This window comes from Seriola aureovittata, chromosome 15 (assembly GCF_021018895.1).
Source record: "Seriola aureovittata isolate HTS-2021-v1 ecotype China chromosome 15, ASM2101889v1, whole genome shotgun sequence".
NCBI classification, from domain to species: domain Eukaryota; kingdom Metazoa; phylum Chordata; class Actinopteri; order Carangiformes; family Carangidae; genus Seriola; species Seriola aureovittata.
The window spans coordinates 16,841,589-16,862,213 of record NC_079378.1 but is presented as its reverse complement, the minus strand read 5'-3'; the positions used below and the strand labels follow the sequence as shown (position 1 = coordinate 16,862,213).

General features: G+C 39.6%; 2 protein-coding genes across 5 annotated transcripts in view; one reads left to right on the top strand and one right to left on the bottom strand.

Moving 5' to 3' along the window:
• mink1 (misshapen-like kinase 1) overlaps positions 1–7,260 on the top strand; it is a 31,309-nt gene extending 24,049 nt beyond the window's left edge. For all 4 annotated transcript variants that reach the window (XM_056397325.1, XM_056397327.1, XM_056397326.1 and 1 more), the window contains 6 exons: positions 553–687; positions 819–919; positions 1,045–1,194; positions 1,283–1,442; positions 1,554–1,693; positions 1,801–7,260. In XM_056397325.1, coding sequence (XP_056253300.1) covers positions 553–687; positions 819–919; positions 1,045–1,194; positions 1,283–1,442; positions 1,554–1,693; positions 1,801–1,884 — 770 coding nt within the window. In that variant the 3' untranslated portion in view covers positions 1,885–7,260. The remainder of the gene's footprint in view (positions 1–552; positions 688–818; positions 920–1,044; positions 1,195–1,282; positions 1,443–1,553; positions 1,694–1,800) is intronic.
• Positions 7,261–8,468: 1,208 nt separating this feature from the next.
• On the bottom strand, positions 8,469–19,115 carry gnb2 (guanine nucleotide binding protein (G protein), beta polypeptide 2). Its single transcript, XM_056397329.1, has 10 exons — positions 18,277–19,115; positions 16,376–16,455; positions 16,227–16,265; positions 15,852–15,958; positions 14,209–14,272; positions 13,825–13,987; positions 12,542–12,608; positions 12,251–12,452; positions 11,153–11,369; positions 8,469–9,837 (listed from the first exon to the last, which is right to left on the bottom strand). Exons 2-10 carry the CDS (start codon positions 16,430–16,432, stop codon positions 9,731–9,733), a joined length of 1,023 nt encoding a protein of 340 aa, XP_056253304.1. The 5' UTR covers positions 16,433–16,455; positions 18,277–19,115; the 3' UTR covers positions 8,469–9,730.
• Between the last annotated feature and the right edge of the window lie 1,510 nt (positions 19,116–20,625).

Here is a 20,625-nt window from a genome sequence, read left to right as displayed (position 1 = left end):
GATGCAAATACTAGATGCCAAATTGTGCTAATGCTTTCAGATTTTTTTTTTTTTTGCATTGCATTGCATTGCATTTTGACTTTGCTTTCAGAATCACAGGAATGCTGTTTTTATTTCTGTGTGTGTAGAGCTTGGAGATAGTGACAGAAGCTAATATTACAATATTTTTGAACACATACCTCACTTTTATCAGAATATCAAGCCAAATTGCTGCTTAAGTTGGGAGTGATAGTTTTTGACGGGATCAAGTCTCGATATAATATATTGAAAAGCATATTTGCAATGTGATGATGTTGTTGGTTTTAGCAGATATTTACTTTGAGAAACGAGGGTGGAAACATTTAAAAAAAAAAACACAGGTAGAGGAAGTCAGCATGTTCACATAAGAAATTTGTGTCAGTAACTTTAAAGCAGTATTTCAAACTTGGAAAGGATATTTAAGTGAGATATATAAGTTAGTATATACAAGTTCTATACTGTTTCTTCCATGTAAATGCATTTAAATAATTCCTTTTTATTATTTGTAATTAATCTCCTAATGTGTCTATGAAGGCAAGAAAAACAAGGTGCGTGTGTACTACCTGGCCTGGCTGAGGAATAAGATCCTCCACAATGACCCTGAGGTGGAGAAAAAGCAAGGCTGGACCACTGTGGGGGAAATGGAGGGCTGCGTGCACTACAAAGTGGGTGAGTGACATATGATGGCTATTTATCACTGCTGTCTATTCTGCTTCAGGCATATTCTCATAAATGCATGTGGCACAGTGAATTATTGATAACAAGTATTTGATATCAGATGGCCTTGTTGTTCTATCTAGTGAAATATGAGAGGATAAAGTTCCTGGTGATCGCTTTGAAGAATGCAGTGGAAGTGTATGCTTGGGCACCCAAACCTTATCACAAATTCATGGCCTTCAAGGTAAGTCTCTCCTTTCTCATGAGCTGGATTAGTTATGCAAGATCAGTCAACCAGAAGAGCATTCAATTTGATTATTTTCTCACACTCACTTTATGCCCATAAAACCCTCCACTCCTTTTAACCAGTCTTTTGCAGACCTGCCACACAGGCCTGTCCTCGTTGACCTAACAGTGGAGGAGGGTCAGAGGTTGAAAGTCATCTATGGCTCTTGCGCTGGTTTCCATGCCATTGACGTGGACTCTGGAAACAACTACGACATTTATATCCCTGTACATGTAAGTTATACAGCTGTCAGACAGAAACAGTGTTTTGGCAGATGTGAAAAAAACAGGAACCCATCCCTTCTATTTTCATCTCAAACAGATCCAGAGCCATGTGACGCCACACGCAATTGTGTTCCTGCCCAGCTCAGATGGCATGGAGATGCTGCTGTGCTACGAAGACGAGGGTGTCTATGTCAACACCTACGGACGCATCATCAAGGACGTGGTCCTGCAGTGGGGAGAGATGCCCACGTCTGTTGGTACGGGTCAAATCCAAAAACACCTTAGATGCACTTAGATTAAAGTGGCCACATCATGTGTATGAACTGTAATCAGTTTGCTTTGTAGTTAAATGACACTTTGCCTTGCAGCTCATATCTGCTCGAATCAGATCATGGGCTGGGGAGAAAAGGCCATTGAGATCCGCTCCGTGGAGACTGGACACCTGGATGGTGTCTTCATGCACAAAAGAGCTCAGAGGCTTAAGTTCCTTTGTGAGAGAAATGACAAGGTGAGAGTTGCAAGCACTTAAAGCATGGGGCTGTGAGGTCACTAATAGCAGCTGAATTTAAAGACGTTACTGACATACATGTCCTTTGTGTCCGTGCTGTCCCTCAGGTGTTCTTTGCATCAGTGCGGTCTGGCGGCAGCAGCCAGGTGTACTTCATGACCTTGAACAGAAACTGCATCATGAACTGGTGAAGGACCAGCTGCTCTGGTCAGTGTGTGGAACCCAGCAGGGTTTGGAGAAGGAAGTGCATCTGAAAATTCTTGCAAACGCATGCACACAAACGCGAACACTTCTCTCACTTTCTCTCCAGTTCACTCTCACACATGCACTCTAACAGACAAACACACACACACGCACACGCACACACACACACACACACACACACACACACACAAACAAACACAAAGAATATCTAACTTCATTCCAGCCTACACTCCTTAAGTCACACTTTCTACCGAGGCCCCCTGATAACATTCTCCCTGGAATCATCACGAAAAAACACTGATGTGCTTCAAATGTTAATACCATCTATTAATTTATACTGTATATATTCTTGTCTTGATTTACTTTACTTGGTGGACCTGTGTTCAGTCGTAACTATTTAGTTCCTAATTGTGAAGTATGTTAAAAACATTCCTTGATGGTTCTGCAGTACATTTTGAGGAAGGCATTATTTACCAATACTGTATGTCAAAATGAAGCTGTAAATAGTTAGCACCTGACACACTTAGATCTGAGTCATTTGCAGGCCTCTCGTATAGCCTCCATTCAGTGTGTTGCCACTGGACACATGGATAAATAATAAAATGCTGGAACACCCATCTGCAGTGGCTGGTGGTTCCCCGTTGTTTTGGGGATTTCACAATTTCAGGAAGACTTAGAGGAAGGACTTAATATAAAAAATATTGTAAAGGGACATTCAAGTCCAAATAAAGTAGCTTGTGCTACAGTAGACAGTGACCTGAAGTCCTGCTCTCAATAACTTTTTTTTTTGTTCTGGCCTGAATGGCAAATTATGTTGCAACTCTTAATCACAGCAAGTAAGCCTTGAATGCTTCAAAAGCAAAATAAATTTCAGTTTAAAAACAAATAGATAATAATTAAAAAAACAATCAAAAGTCTCATAAATGTGCAGTACTCAGAATAAGTACTGTGAAATCTCCTGCTTTGCCTTTTTTTTCTATGGTTTACGTGAAACCATTAATTGACTCATCAGGCTTGTATCTAAAGTTTTTGTTTTCGTAGATTTACAAAATACAAAAATTTGATATTTATATGTAGTGATTCTGTATTGGTATTAGCCTACTGGTATTCTTAATTTTACTGTAATTATATTGCCATTATATTGCAATATATTCTATTCTTGTGGAGTCTTTGTTTGAAGAGGAGAGTTCATGTATTTAGCTAGTACTAGTTAGGGGAGTATGGTGACAACTTTGGAGGACAGAGGGGTGGGACATTTGTCAGTAAAGGATGACATTGGAGAAATGCAGAAGGAGGGTCTCGCTGAGATTATAGTGATGAAGGGAGATCATTTTCAGGGTTCTTTCACCCTCCAACCATAGTGATCTACTCTACTGTATTATATTTCAGTTCTTGGGCTATTTTTGTTAGTGTGGATCTTTTTGTGAGAAGTGTTTGTCCTGGGGATTGCAGTGGAAAAGCTCTTAGTGTGGTACAGTTCTTATTTGTCTTGGGCCAGTGGAAAGATTTAATGTAGGGCGACTCTGCAATACCACAGAGGACTCCATCTCATCAGGCACTTGAGAACACTTGAGACTCAATATATTTCATATCTATACATTCTGCCAAAGTTCACAGCATATTCTGTTGTTGGGGTATGAACCAAGGCCAAAGGCAAAAGAGTTTATTTGGCGACTATAGAGATTTTAGAAGAAACTATTCCTACTGATCACTAACCAGTTTCCTTTGAGTGTATAAATCCAAAGAATTAACTGGCTTTTCAGGATGACTATGGTATTATGCTTTAATAGCTGCTTGGGATTGCTTAGATAGATCTGGACTCTCTGTTTGTTAGTAGTGCACATATTCCCCCTCCCCTTTTCTTTAGAAGAATCAAGTGTGTGTTTCCTTTCGGCAGCTGCATAAGGGAGATATTGTGCTCTCATACACCAGGCAGTACGGTAGAAGTATTAGGCAGCATTATCAGGAAGTAGCCTGGTGGGTTTTTTTTTTTTGTCAGCAGTTGGTAGATCAACACATGAATCAGGCTTTGTGTTCAGTGTTTGATTACAGTGTGGTTACAACAACACTGTGCTGCCACACCAAGATGGTTTTACTCACTCCTATCATGCATCTAATCAGCATGGAGTTGTGGGGAAAGTTAGATCTGCCTATAAATAAATGCTGACATGTTGATGTTAAAAGAATGCAACTGTAAAGTTTTTGTGAAACTGCCATTATGAAAAGCTTTTGGATGTTATAAAAGGAATCTTGGCAAGTGATCAGTGGGATAGTCTGCTTAAAGTCACGCTTTAAGCTAAGGAGATATATTTTATGCATTGAAAAAAGAAAGCTATTAAGAATGCAGTGAAAAGTCAGGGCAGAGAGCGTTTAATCAAAGATTATATAAATAGATGGTTAATTTTACGGTAAGATTATAAAACAAACTGTAAATGAGCATGGAAAGCACTTTCACTTCAGTAAACACACATTTACGAATATATCTCGAGCAGATACTTTGGTGTGCATGTAAGCCATTGAAATAGAGTATGTATTACTGTATCAAAGTTGTTTTCCCCTTTAGCGAATGTGTTTTTATTCCTACATATGTTGTGTGCCATGACCTACATTTCAGTTTTCTCAATTACAATACACCAGGTTGTTCCATGAGTTCTGGCACTCATTCTTTTTATGGGCAAATCATTTTTTTAATTTTTTTTTTCCAATCTGCCATGTTTACAGTTTAAGCAGTGCCTTGGAGTTGGGAAGGCGAGAAGTTTTAGGATGGGTTGTGAGCCCCCCAGCCCCCTACCCCACTTGTCTCTTACTTGAAATCAAATGAAGAAGAGGCACAACTATTTTTGCTCCCTCATTATGACTAATGTTCTGTGCCAGTTAAGTGCACTTAAGTCAAATCCAGAAGACCCCGTAGAGGGACTTGAAATGCTTTTTTGGCACCTAAAACGATCTGCAGATGATTATCCATTCAGAAAGTTGCAATAACAAATAAGTTAATAAATGTCCAATTAATCCAGTGTAACTAGTAGAGGATCTTATCACAGTGGGAGCCAGCATAGAGAAAAGCCATACGTAGGAAACATGTTTGTAGAAGAAAACTTAGTACTTGTGCACAGATCAAATTAAACTGTGTTTGATGTCTGCTCAGAAAATGTAGGTTCTTGCAACAAAGTTGAGGTAAATGCTTATTCTTTAATGATGTTGATTGTTTAATCTTGTAGTGGGGAAAGTAGCTCGATATATTCTAAGAAGCCTATTTTATAAAATATGTAAATTAGCCTATATTGAGAAATAAAAGTGAATGTACATCTATAAGACAGATTTGTATTTATATAAAAATGTGTACCACTCTATTAATCAAAGCACAATGTATTTAAGGCAGAGAGATTGAAGCTGTAATCGAGTATAACAGAGAGATGGAGTTTTATTTTCCTCATTCACTCAGCAGTCGTCGAACTTGTCAGTATGTAACCAGTCTAACTAGTTGGTTATAGTGAAGCGAGTAGTCCGCACAGACAGATGTCTGTATGTGGACAGTGTCAGTTACTACAGCATTTCTGTTGGGTTATCCAGACAGAAAAATAATGTCTGTCGTCTGGTAACCAGAAGAGCCAACTTTGGCTGTGATTCAAACACGCGCGGTGACTCATAGATTGGTGTTGGACTCTCGACGTCTGGTGTAAATTGCCTATGTGGGTGTGACAGGCTTTTAATATGCTCAGGTGACGACAGGCATCATCACACAGGTGGCACAGTGGTGACGCGATGGGCATAATGGCCTTTGTTGTGAGGTTACTGGCTCTTGGCTTTGGGATTTTATTACGGAACACAGACAGACCCTTGATAAATTTAGTTTTATACATTTTTGTCATCATGATATGAAGTTGAGGTGACAACACTAAGTAGAGTTGTCGGACATTTCCCCTGCCATTTTGTTTGCTGCCTCCTAGCTTCACTGCACTTAATAACAAAGAATTTAATGTTGCAAAAATTATTTTTGAAAACAATTTGAAACTGTCTCTTAATTCAAATTAAATGTACAGACACTGATCTCTCTTTTTTGATAACATTTAACTTTTGAATTATAATTAAACTTAACATTTAATGACACTGACGTGCAGAGTGCCCACAATACGCTCAGATTTGTGTGATAAAATGTAATTAAAAGGGTACTCCACTGATTAGGCATTGGTCCTCTGGAACATTGTCTGTCTCATGATAACAGTTAAAAAAAAATATAGATCAAAATTGATGCAGCAGAACCAGAGAGATTCGAGATATTTTAGTCTTGAGCCCAACCAGTTTATCAGATTTCACGCAGTTCTCTCTGGATCCACAAAAGGCTTTCAACAACTTTTTCCACAAGACCTGTAAAAAGTTTGTTGTGCAAAATTGGTGGAGTTGTCCTTTTCTTATGTTGTCTTATTTTCATGCAGCAGAAATTCCTACAGCGGGTTGCAGTATATAAAACAGAAGAGTAGTTCTGATTGATTCCTCTATAAGCACCTTAATGTATGAAAGTGCTTTTTCATTTCATGCCAAGAGCCATTGAAGATGTGAACCTCACAACTCTTTAGTTTTAGGGAAGATTTGTGTCAGATTTGACAGCAGAATTCATGTAACCTGGCTCTGAAAAGCCGAGACGCACAAAGTTTCTCATCAGAAAGAAAGACACACTGCTGAGTTGTAGGTGGAGCGCTGAAGGTGTAGATGACATTTCTTTTTTATAAGCAATACAAGCATTTGAACAAATCAAAACCATGGCTGTCCATCTCAGTGTGACTTGCAGGAAGTGATTGGTCAGTGGCCTTTGGCAAGCTGAATGTTGGCTGGTTTGTGTGTCGCTTGTTACAGAAACTGTTCTGTACTTTTTGTTTGTAATCACAAGAAATACTACTTCTCTGTGTCAGTTTAACACAGTCACCTGTTGGGATGCTTGTTCTTGTTTTGCTGTAGTGAAATCCCAGAAACTGCCTTTATGAACTTTTACGTATTGATAAATGGATGATAGCTGATATTCTGATGAGGCACTCCTCTCTAATAGCTTATACTTCTAATCAATAGCGTATGAATGGAATAGCAGCTGTAGCTGGGAGTGAGGCAGATCAGACTTGGGGAGCTCAAAAATGACGTGGATCTTTGGACAGAACTACAATATCTATTATTCTTTTTCAATAACTTTTTTTTAAAGACGGTAAACATCTTTGCAATGTTTTAGTGTGTGCGCGCGCGTCTGTGTTACTTGTGAGAGGTTAACTCCAGATTGTATTTCATAGACTGATAAACTTTAAACTTTCAAAGGATTGTGTTGAATGAATTCATGTCTTAATACAGAATTGTTTGAAAAATAAAATACCTTGATCTCATTTTGGTCTGTATTAGTCTTGTTTAATTCATTTTGTATTCTGAAAAATATCCATCACACAATATTTGAAGTACATTTCTTTGAGTCATTATTACCAGGGGACTAAACATGATTCCAGAATAATGATTTACACACTTTCTTTAACACTATAGTGGTGACCAGAGTGAAATATTCTTCAGTGTTCAACCACATGATGGTGCTGAAATCTGCTTACAGATATGACACTACTGCTTTACACGAGGTGACACTGTACATTTTACATTAGGCACAGAATTTACAGAGTCACACTATTATATGGATTAACTTAACTAGCTAAAAGATAGAGAAAATATTAATGGATAAAGCTTTCATCCTTGTTTTGAGAACCAGAGATGCCTACGGAGCTGCAGCACCCCCTGGTGGGTGAGGGCATAAACACTTCAGTCCTCCAAATTAAAATTAAAATTATAAAAGCTTCCAGAATTTAACATTGCAGTGTCATTTCTATCAACAGAAAAAGGTGAATTACTCTTGACTAAACTATTAGTCTGTTAACCATGAGCAATGATTTGAAAAGATATTAAATAACATGAACACAGATGATTTGTCATTTCAAATTTCATTGGTAAAATGTTCAGCTATCACTCATTACTGATTGAGTATTTTTCATGGTTTTCTGTGAGGAACCACAACTATTTCTTTCCCAGAAAAGAGAGGCAACTTTAAACTTCTGTTTTTTGTTTTAGCTATTATATTGGTTTTACTATATAGGTTTAAATGGGATATTTTTTTTACATTACTTACAGACAAACTGTTTATTTTCTGTATTTAATGTGGGTCATTTTGTGGCACTATTTACCAGGACATACTATTACTAATGATAGGCCTTAATAAGAAAAGTTCATGTTAATTCTTAAAGAATTTAACATGTAGCTTTGAAAAGGCAAATCGATCACTGAACAGAATTTCACTTGTGGAGATTCTTTAAAGCAACCCCTGACTGTAGAATAAGAATAAAAAACTAGAATTTGTGGTAAAATGTGACAAGGCTATTGAGAAACTGCACCAATGTTATTTTAACAGCATGTCATTGTATGTGTTGTCCTTCAGTACTGGAACAGTTATACATCAACTAAACCTGAATACCAATCATTTTCCACTGAGTTCATCACTTTTCAAATCCAGAACATTTTCTTAGAAACAGTGCTTTAAAAAAGAAACCACAATAACTGGCAGGAGAGGCTATTATTTATTAATATTATGTACAATTATACCATCGTAATGTCCAGATAATACAATGACAAAGTCAAAGTCTGAATACTGGCTCCTGCTTTATTAAGATGTGTCTTATAATGGTTTTCTTTTTCACCCACCTTCTGAATCGCGGATATTTTTGAGTTAATTTAACTGTTATCAATATTCTCTATTAATAATCCTTAAAGTGTATCTGAGGCACACAGGGAGAACATGAATAAAAGAAGTGTTAAAAATAAAATCAAACTTCAGAACAGATGTACTGTATGTGGGGGTACATTTCTATAAAAACTGTGACTACATGATGTTTTGAGCCAGATGAAATTTTTCTTGGACTCGATCACCGATCCATACTGTCTGTCAGTGATTTATTCATTTATTTTTTCAGTGTTAATGGACTCGCGTGATTCTCATCCACGACTGTTTTTCCTTCACATTACCATTGCTGAGATACGTGTGGTACAGAGACAAAAATAGTACAGAAAAACTTGTCTGAAGTGCATTTTTGACTTCAATGTAAACAAAGACAGAATTGTCCAATTACTTCTTCTCCCATTTAACTCGAGGAGCAGTGTCTCTCAGGATGTGTGCTGTGTGTGTGTGTGTGTGTGTGTGTGTGTGTGTGTGTGTGTGTGTGTGTGTGTGTGTGTGTGTGTGTGTGTGTGTGTGAGAGAGAGAGAGGAGAGAGAGAGAGAGAGAGAGAGACTGTGTTTTAGATGTGTTAAAAGGCTTCAGGTCATTGTGGCATTTGTGTTTTTATTTGGGCAGCTGAGGATTCAACTGTATTTGCTCACATTTTGACATTTTACAGATTTTATATGTGTGTGTGTGTGTGCGTGTGTGTGTGTGTGTGTGTGTGTGTGTGTGTGTGTGTGTGTGTGTGTGTGTGTGTGTGTGTGTGTGTGTGTGTGTGTGTGTGTGTGTGTGTGTGTGTGTGTGTGTGTGTGTGTGTGGTACTGTAGCCTTAATGCTGTGTATTTAAATCAGCTGTAGGTAGTGTAGGTATGTGTTCAGGTCTTGTGTCATCTTGTCCTGCATAAAGTGTGTGTGTCTGTCTGTGTGTGTGTGTGTGTGTGTGTGTGTGTGTGTGTAAACTCATACCTAAGTCATATATATTATGTACAGTACAACATTGCAGTTTGTCTGTTGAATCTTACATACAGTGTGAATACAGAGTGCAAACTGTGTCCCAGCGGTGTCTGTCTGTTGGACGTGTGTTTGCTGTTTATACGCATGGCTCAGTTCCAGATCTTAAGGAAGCTGTCCCAGGACCCGGTGCTCACCGCCATGCCGTCATCCGTCACACCCAGACAGCTCACACGATTGTCATGGCCGGCAAGGACTCCTGCAGGAGGGATGAGGACAAACAAAAGAAGACTTGTTGCTGTGAAATGTTTTGCTCTGCAGACTGTTCTGAAACTTCTTAAAAACCACACAGAACACAGCAAGCCAGTGTTTGTTTGTGCTTTAACTTGCACCACAGGGTGGGTGGTTTAACCAATGATGTACATTTTGTACAAAATCAGGCTGTGAACATGGGAAATGGACTGAAAGAGGAATGTGTGAAATCACCGGTAAGTCTGGCATGGAGCTCTATTTCCCCAGAAATAATCATATGTAAACTTAGATCAAACAGTTTAATGTAGAGCTGCAACTAATAATTCTTCTTCTTCTAATCAGACAATATTTTTAAAGTAATCATTTCAGTCTAGAAAATGGCAGAAAACAGTGAAAAATGACTGTTGTTTTGTCCAACCAGCAGTCCAAAACCCAAAGACGTTCAGTTTACAATGATATAAATCAGTGAAAAGCAGTAAATGTAAGCTAGAGCAAGTATGTGTTTGGTATTTTTGCTTGAAAAATAATTTAAGCCATGAATCAATTGCAAAAAATAGCTGCTCATTATTATTTTTCTACCGATCAATTAATTAACAAATAGCTGCAGCTCTAGCTCGATGGGAAAGAACTATTGAAAATCAGTTTGGTAAACTTACAGTCATGATGATTTTCTGTTGGATTTTGCAAGTAAACTCAAAATATACAAATCACAATGAAAGTGCACACCATCAGATTTTGTTGTACCACTTTGGAAGCACAGCATTATGTTTGTTAGCTTTGGTCTTAGTCAAGAAGAATATTTTCTTTTCATTTCCTCGGCAGGCATTTTAAGGCAAGGTATCACAGTCAGCTGCATTACCCTGAAATTCCTTTCAAAACAAAAGCACACACTGTAACTTCACTTTGAGTCTGAATTGCATATTAAAATAAAGTATGATTTCTTGTGCAAATTATGGACTGCCCTTTGTGTCAAAAAAAAGCTTAAGTGTGTCTTTTTTCAAATCCTCCTTAACTTCACTGAAGTTCAGGTAAGAGTCAGTTTTACACTTTTTTGCAGTGATACATGCTGTTGTCATTTTGCATCGTGTAACCCTTATATAGTTAGGAGTTTAAAATGCTGTTTAAGTGTATAGAGACAGAAATATAGCAAGCTAAATTTTTAGGGTTGGAGGCAACAAAAACTACAAAAATATTAAAAGACCCCTGATGTCTCAGTGAAGTAGCTTCATAATGAATAATCTGCTCTTTCAGCTTCAAGATGAAGCTTTTTCAGGGTACCCTGTGACATCACACAGCTGTTTTTTCTGGCCCGTTGCACCCACCTGCTCTGTCCCCCTTCATGGCATCCCAGATGTTACAGTTAAAGTCATCGTAACCAGCCAGCAGCAAACGGCCGGAGCGTGAGAAAGCCACGGAGGTGATACCACAGATGATGTTGTCATGGCAGTAGAGGCTGAGCTCCTGGTCGGCACGCAGGTCAAACAGCCTGCAGGTGGCGTCGTCAGAGCCTGTGGCGAAGGCGCTGCCGTTGGGAAAGAACTGAGGAGAAGAACAGGAAGTGAGATGATTCCCTAAAAATACAGCTATAACAAGATACTCTTGTAGTGTCGGATGTATCTTGAAGTATATGAGACCTTGACTCTTGGATTGAATCTGATCAGGCTAAAAGATGATCACCTGTTTCATGTTTTAATACTGAACCTGTCCACCTGTCAAACAAGCAGATAACCTGTGTGGTGCATCAGTCCAGACTTGCACTGGAGATTGTCTCCTAATGGTCAGGATGTTCAGATATGGTGTTAATTGATAATCTTGTTAATCCTCTAGAATGCTCCCAGTTTAAATCCCTCCCAAAGCTGGAGACAAGGCAGTGTGTGACGTCACAGAGTCAAATCCTGGAGCTGCTCTGTTGATAGCATATTAGACAAAACACAGGAGGGATCCACTGCTACTTTACACCACAGCTGGGCTGATATTAAATGCCAGTTATTTGATGTTAACATTTCTCATAGATATCTGTTAATAGACATAATAGGCTTATTTGATACATTTTTTTGTTCTATTTTGTTTTATCTCTGGGTTCAAGTTTACATTCAGATTCATTATTGGAATTGTGTACCATGTCCTGATATTGTTTTTATTAATTCATTATTATTGTGTTACTTATTCATTTAGCATATTTCTTTTAGACTTATGAGAAACAGATTAAATAAAGAATGGTCAAAATCAATGTCGCAATAAGATCCATCCAAAAGACAATATGCAGCTGTTTCCACAATAACTTTTACCACGTGAACTTTGTGTTAAGCTGTCTGAGAACAGATCCCAGATTAAAAAGAATAAAAAAACATCTGAATAAAGAGCAGTACGAGTACAGACAGATTTGGTTACAAGGCCACTCGTGCCCCGAGCACACTCACACAGATGGCATTGATGTCCGACTCGTGGCCTGTGAAGGTCTGCCGGCACATGCTGTCCCTGATGTCCCACAGTTTGACCGAGGCGTCGCAGGCTCCTGACACAAAGGTGCGGAGGTCGGGCGACAGGGACAGGCTCATGACGTCACCGCTGTGGCCTGAGAAAACCGTGGTCTGCTGACTTGTCTCAATGTCCCACAGTGCACTGGGGTAGAGAGTGCAGAGTTTAGACGCCTACCGGCTCAGGAAAGCTTGTTTGCACGGCACATCTGTGTGTTGATTTGAGTCACTCACCATGTGGTGTCTCCTGAACTCGTGATGATTTGATTGTCATCAATGAAACGGCAACATGAGAGGTAACCTGAGAGAACAGTAAGAACAGATGCTTGGATGAGTTACTGTTGTGAAACTGAAGGTGATATGTACATTTAGATGTCTTGTCGAGTGGCATTATGGGAGTCTACTGCAATACCCTAAGCATAAGAAACTTTATATTGAATGTACAAAATATTAGGACAAGGGTGAAATGCCATTTCCTGCATGTAAATACATTTATATCAATCTAGTAAATAACAAATTATGATGTGATAATTGTTTTTTACAAAAACATATTACAAAGGTTATGTGAATTGTTAACTCTCTAAATCTACATCAAATCATTTATTTTCCTTGACACTTTCATCTTCACTACAAAGATCACTGTCCTTTAAAGTCCTTTCTTTGACTGATGGTCGATTCCAGCATGTTTTTAGGAGAATATTCACAGTTCAGAAATTATTTTTTAATCCCTTTCAGGCTGCATTCGGCCCCAGTAAAGCGTAATATAGCCACCAATAAAGCAGGCAGGATGTGTGCAGCCTGAGAGGCAAAATTAAGGCAAAACAAGCAAAGCAAAGCACTCGTTTCAAATAAAGCTGATTAGTGTGAAGATGACTGATAAAAAAAAGAAGACTTCTATTAACTCAGAGCTTCCCTAATCTGGATTTTAACATCTGAATAGTAAGAAGACACTGTTTATGGGGATTTTAGTATGAAAATCTAACTAAAGCAGTTAAAGTGAGGGGGACATGTCCTCGCCACCCTCAGTGGAAATTAAACTCTAGCATTAGATGCATCTTGATATTAAGTTACAGTCCTTGGTGAATTATAAATGTAGTGTATTTGTGCCCATTTGCAGACAAAAATGTAATTCATTTAGTCTAATTTCATGGATTTCCAATTAATTTGTCCTAATTAATATAAACTGTAGACCCAAACACAACAATATTACATATCATGATACTGCTACTGTAAAAAAAAAAAAAAAAAAAAACAGAAAGGGTGTTCAATCTAATAATGTACAGCAGCACAGTAGCTACAGTGTCTCAGTCTCACAGACTCTCAGTAATGTCTCAGCTCATTAAGACTGTGTTGCCCTGCAATTAATTAACCATGTAAATGAAATCTTTATTGTTTAGGGGTTTGGGACTGGAGCTTTCCCACGAGGCAGGGGACTGCTGTGCAAAATGTCTCATCGCTTTGACTCACAGAAGAGTCGAGCACAAACAGAGGTGGTTGAGAATGCGATGTTTTCTCACCTGTATGGCCAGGTAGCTCCCTGCTGACTCTGACATTGCCCTCACGCGTCTTCAAGCAATAGATGGAGCAGATGTTGTCGAGGCCTCCACAGGCCACGTAGTTCCCAGAGGGGGCGTAAGCACAGGTCATCACCCAGGAGGAGCGAAGAGGGATGGCATGGATCTAGGACAGGAAAGGTATTTGGAAGCAACAAACATGTAACTTCTGGGGTAGAAGAAAACCCCAGGGCCAGTATTAAAACTGAAAGGAAGCTGTTATGAGTCAACCACAGTCCTACAAGACAAAGACCTAATGCCACTTGCACTCCCAGTTTGGACAGAGGCCAAGTGTGACTATTTATCCAGCTGATGGCCTGATGAGGAGAATGATTCAGCTGACTTTACCTTGTTAGTGGTGTAGCTGTCCCAGATGATCAGTTTTCCATCTTGAGAGGCACTAACCAGAAGCCTGCAGACAAACATTCAAACATTTCAAACCTTTTCTGTTGCCACTTTTGCACAACTAGTGTTGGACCTTCATTGGGCTTAGTGTTCATTTTCAGAAAAATCTTTATTTGAAACAAACCTTCGCGGTGGCTGATTTACTCAGTATACAGGAAGGAAAATCTGAGAACCTATTTCAGAATGCGTGCACATGTGCTCCAATCCTGTTAAAAGGGACACACTGGGAGATGACACAATAACTGAGTTCAAAGTGGAGATAGTCAAGTTGGACTCTGTCGGCTCGTTGGTCACTTGCTTTAATAACATACAGAACATAACTCTCATAGATGCAATGATGTACATTTCTCAGTTTGCTAAATCTGTGCTTTAGTTCACTTTGTGGTGCATTAGATCAATCTGAGTTTAAATTCTGAAGGCGCAGTTTTGGCACTTAGGCACAGCAGTGCTTTGAGCTAACGTCAGCATGCTAACATGCTCACAATGACAATGCTGACATTTGCTGATGTTAAGCAGCTATATAATGTTTACCATGTTCATCTTTGTGCATTGTGTCAGCATGCTCATATTTGCTAATTAGCACTCTCAATTAGCATTGATGGTGGTGCTAGAAGAAAAATTAAGTTAGACCAATTCATCCTGAGGGGGGACATGAGGTCAATCTGTCTTGAGGTAGCTTTTGGGACATTTTAAAACCTCATGATGGCACAAGAGGAAGCGTGAGGAAATCACTAAAGCCATTTGGATACATTGTCTGGGAACCATGAATGTTCATGAAAAAATTAAAAATTAAAAAAAAATTAAAAAAACATTGACCTGCTGATGGTAATACAGTGAAATTCAGAGGATCATCAAAGCCATTATAATTCATCCTCTGGACACTACGAAGTTCTGTTCTACATTTCCTGGCAATCCGTCTAATAGTTCAAATATTTCAGCCTGGACCAAAGTGATGGACAGACCCACCAACCCTGCTAAAGATCTGAACTCCAAAAAAACACAGAATAATTGCGTCATGACATATGATGTTGTCATTTTCAGTTTTTCTCAAATTTTCTAGACAACAGAAAAATATGTCATACATGACAAGACAGACACAGTTACGGCCAGTTAGTTAGGGCCACCACATATCACAACAGCTAGTTAGCCTGTTTGGTCACTTTAATAAACATTACATGTTTGTTTGTTCATTTTTGAAAAGGTTTGGATGGAGATGTTTTACTCTGAACCAAATGTAGATTCAACCAACATCACAGTGGAGTGTTACTGTCCAGTGCTATATAGATTTTTATAGGATGTAGCCAGAAATAATTAAATGTATAATTATTATTTCTCAGAGTGGATGACATAACATTGGTTTTACATTTTACACACCATACTCAAATGTAATGCATTATCTCATCTACAGGTGTTATGACAGGGAGCCAAAGAATCAATTGGCCAGTTCAGAATGACCATTTTTCTACTCATCCACTTCAGTGGAAACTGTAATGGTACATTTAAATGATACACAACAACAGTAAAGTAAAAGGCAATCAAAGGCATTAAGTCAACACCATTAAGTGTTTAGTACAGTATAGACTCACCTTGAGTCTGAACCCCAGTGCATGGCGTAGATCTTGGCAAGGTGGCCCCGGAGGGTGCGTCTCGTCCGCATCTGAATCCGCCCCACAGGATCCAGACCAGCAGTTATCTAGGTTGGTGAGGAGAGGTGCATCAAAGAATTAGGTGTAGTTACATTCACCCTTTTTATTGGTAACTATGTGTATGATGGAAGATTTTACAGTGAAGTTTCTGGAGAAACAAATAACTGTCATGTATTTAAAACTTGTCAAAATTCTCACATGGGCTTGTTATCATGTTTCCGTATTCATGGCCAGTAATAATAACTAGCATCAAATCCCCAAAAACATTTATAGGCATTTATTATAGTTGCGTATTTTACCATGAGTGGCACTTACCTGTGTCAGGGTTGAATCTCCACATGCTTTCCTGGCATCCTGTTGGACATGGAATCATAGGATGAGAAAAGAGACATAACACAACAGGCAAATATGTCAGTATTATCATGCCAAAGATGAAAATGTAACTACAAAAGCGTTTGACATACTCTTATCTGGTTCCTAAGCTGCTCGGCCTCCTGACGAAGCTGCTCCAGCTCACTCATTTTGGATTTGTCCAAGCCGTCACCTGTTGGTTTCAAATATCAGACCATGATTTACATAAGTATCATCTTAGAATGAAAGAGCAAATGACTGCTGATATATATTGTTTGTCCCACTGGGACTGGCATAGTTTCATGCTTTTATAATCCAATAATCCAGGGGCCCACTTTCATCAAAAATAATAATCAATTAAGTCAAATAATTTACTTAAAATACCATTTGTCCCTGATTTGTAAGAAGAAATAATTAAATAAAAACACACAATTTAATCTCTACGGTTTACTTAACCCACACAGTGAGAAAAACCTTGTAATCTGTTTATGGCTGTGCAACCATGCCTGGTTTAACTGAGGAGAATAATCTGTAATGACTAAGCTGCTATCGAGCAGCCAGCATCGCTACCAGGCAGCAGATACTGAGTGAACACTCCCTTTAACGCAGAGGGAACCTGTTACACTGCGTACATACCGGCTGTGTATTAAGTCAGAATTTGTGCTAATGCTGGACACAGCCATCTTTATGACTCCCCTTATCATCTGAGGCAATGTGGTTCCTAAAATTCACCATAATAGGTCAAATTGACCAAAAAGGAGATGGTAGGAGATGTATCCTTTAGCTACGGGCCAACTGGGGTCACACACACACACACACACACTCGACATCACATCATGCTTTCAGTGGGAAGCAGCATTTCCTGTTCCTGATAGGAGCACAGTTACACATTCAAACAGCTTCCCAGGCAGGGAGCCTGTATTTGCATTTGTGAAGCAATTCAAATTCACGATAACACTCTACAGCAAACATGCATACAGCACACACTGCAAGGAAGAGCAATTAGCTACAGTAGGTCACTGTTCCCTGGAGGGACCTGCGACCAGATGGATCACACAGCAATAATGGAAGCCAAAAGGGGTGCATCATGGGTCTCAGTCTCCTGGAACAGCTGCTCATTTAGCCAATGAGGAGAAGAAAAGCTGTGTGTGTGTGTGTGTGGGGGGGGGGGGGGTTATGCATCAGAGATCAGTCATGGATGGCTCCAGCCAGATGCTCGGGTGCATGTTTTTGTTGCCTGTGAGCATCGACTGGAGGACGAGCCGATTTGTGCTGAAGCCATGCCAATGGACAGGGAGTAGAGCAGTGTGAAAAAAGACAAACACATCATACAGATTCCACCTGCACTGATGCATGGCCTAGTAGCAGACAAGAGGCTGCCTCCTACATGATGCTGCTGATGAGGAGGATGAGGGTTAAGTAGAGTAGAATAAAGCATGTTCTCACTGCCTTAACATTTGAGGGCATTTACTGGCCTCTGAGAGCATGTTTTATAACACAAAGAGACAGAAATTCAAAGATAGGAAGTGTGACTGGCCCCACCCCTTGAGATGCACATCTGATGTGTAACTACACCAACATGGCATGGTTATATCTGCAACTGGAGGAGTGTGCAGAGCCTACTCAGCCACTGCATCTTTCACAGAGTAAAACTGTGTGGCTCTGGTTTACACATGCAGGCCTGGGGATGAAAGCCGCAGTAAAGAGAAAGAGGCCAGATACTGTATGTACTTCATGAGCTTCATTATTTCTCTGTCTGCAGCGTTTAGAGATTCCTGGAGCATTCAAATAGGAAGACAGGCCCCATGAACGCAAGCTACATCACATATTGATCAGCACAGTGATGAAGGCCTTGGCCACATCTTGTTTCAGATACTGAGCTCCTAAAATGCGGATGTAGCTAAATGAATTTAGTCGAAATGATGCCATGAAGAGGCACATCATCACCCAGCCATCTTACAATCAATACGCTGGCCTACAGCTGCTGTCACAGTGTTTGATAATGGGTGGCTACCTGTTAATTCTCCCGATGATTTTTGCTGCTATTTTTTTCTGCCGTAAAAAAAAAAAAAAGAAAAACTGAAAGCAACGACCCCAAAAATCCCGCGGATGATCGGGCTATACGTCTTTTTCACTCATTAAAAAAAAAAATTAGCTGCAAAGGAGATCCACTTAGAGCTCCGTGTATCACGATGGGGCTGTTTCCAAATCCTTCAGCAAAACGGCAAACGGAGGAGGGCAACACACATTTCCATTTCTCTGCTTTAGTGGAGCTCCTGAAAAAGATGAAATCTGCTGCTGCTGCTGCTTCTGCTGCTTCTGCTGCTGCTGCCGTTTCCTCTCCGAAAAATGCTTTGGCCTTATTCACGCCCGAAAAATTAACAAATACATCTCTGTCCGATCCGGCGTAAACAAACACAATAATTAGCTGCAGCTCAGTCCCCGGCCCGCATCAAGGATTGTCCATTAAATACTATTCAGCCCGTTTTACTCCGACTCTGCTTTTCGTGACGTTATCCTCGTTTCCTTCCTCTCTTTGGTTTCCTCCTCCCTCTGCCGACACTTCATCAGGGCGGCCGCCTCCGACTCAACTATGAATTACTGAGTAAAATCTGCAAAGTGCCTCATGTAGAAAAAACAATGAGATCAAATAGCTGCAAGAAATCAACCCATTAGCAGGTCGACTGTGCGGATTTTCTTCCAGTAAGAGGAGAGGCGGCCCTGTCGATCAGTTATCCACACGGTTCCTGTTTTTTTCTGAATATCATCATTCAGAAACAGGCTGCCAGATCACGCGGTGAGCGTTTGCAGAAGGATCCTCAAATCCGGGCATGAACCATATGTTTCAACCACACCCATCTCTGAAATACTATTAAACCCCATGACCCCCCTCTGATCAGACCACTCTGCAGGTTTGACATCATTTCCACATGCAACAAGTTTGTCTGTTCAGAGGGGAAATAAATATGAAGACTGAGTTAACAGATCCTCCAGGTTGCTCAATGCAGGGACTATGATGGGTCCCTGAAAATTGCACAGTGGAAAGCATGAAAATGTTTTGAACATAAACTCCTTCCACTGTAAATTGGAAATTTATCAAATTTACAGAATATAGGCCTGTTGCATGTATTTTCTGTGATTTCTGAGGTCAATGCAAACACAGACGGCTTCCTCATCGGGAAATCAGATCACTAACAGTTGAACTGGCTCCATCAGAGGACATATTGGAGATCTGCTGAGACTTATTTGTTAGTGAGTCATTGGGATTTTCTATGGGATGTTTAAAATAACTTAGATGTGATTCAGACATTCTCCCAGTTTTCCATTAAAATCACAGGTGTCGCAATAGTGTCCTGATTTATTCCATGAGTGTACTAACTTCAGGATTTGTCAGAACAAGTTGTGCTATAGTCACCCTCCACTCAATTATGTGTGTTGCTTATTGTTAGGTGACTTCCTTGGATGCCCAGACTGATGTATGTGCAGGTTGATTTCACATTTGTCTGTTGAAGGGGGAAGTTTCCCTGTGCTCCTCTTAAAACTGGGTTGAACACGTTTGAGTACAAGCAGGATTTTGTGACATCACAACCACCAGTTGTGTAAGTTGCAGCTTACACAAGTATGATGTGGAAACTTGAAGCCAACACTTCACATGCACTTGATTTTTCAATTCAATTTAATTTCAAGTATCTTTTTTCAGTCTATCTTGTCAGCTGTATCCATCATGTCTGTCTGCTCTCTTTGAAGAGACGTTTTTCATAGGGGTAGGCTAGTCCAGGCCAGTACTCACCGTGGGATGGCACAGAAATCAGAAACTTGTCCAGTTTTTGCTGTGTCGTGTGGTGCTGTGCAGAGGTTAGATTATGATGTTTGTGGTCAGAAAGAGTATCTAATGTTTTGTGGTTGTGCAGGTAATAAGAGAGGAACTGTGCAATTTTCTATTATCATTATTATTATTATTTCTAAGTAACATTATTAGCAGCTATCAGTACTTTTGTAGCTTGTACCTGAATGTTTGCTCTTTGAGTTTGGTTCCTTAGTACCTGTTCTTACTTTCATCTAACACATTTTGTTAGATGCTGTACCATGTGTCAAACATAATTATGACTGAAAGCTACCAAGCACCACAGTGAGATCATCATAGCATTAGCACTAGCATTATACACAAACTGATATACCACCCTTCTCTCTTTTTCCTCTCTCTGACATCATGCAGTCTCCATGTCCATCACCTTGTTCAATTTTAGTGCTGTTTTCTTTTTGGAGCAGAATGGATCCAAGCTTGTGTGGCTTGCAAATTTCACACGCTGGATTTTAACTATTACAATTACACACACATATATACAAACACACACACAGACAT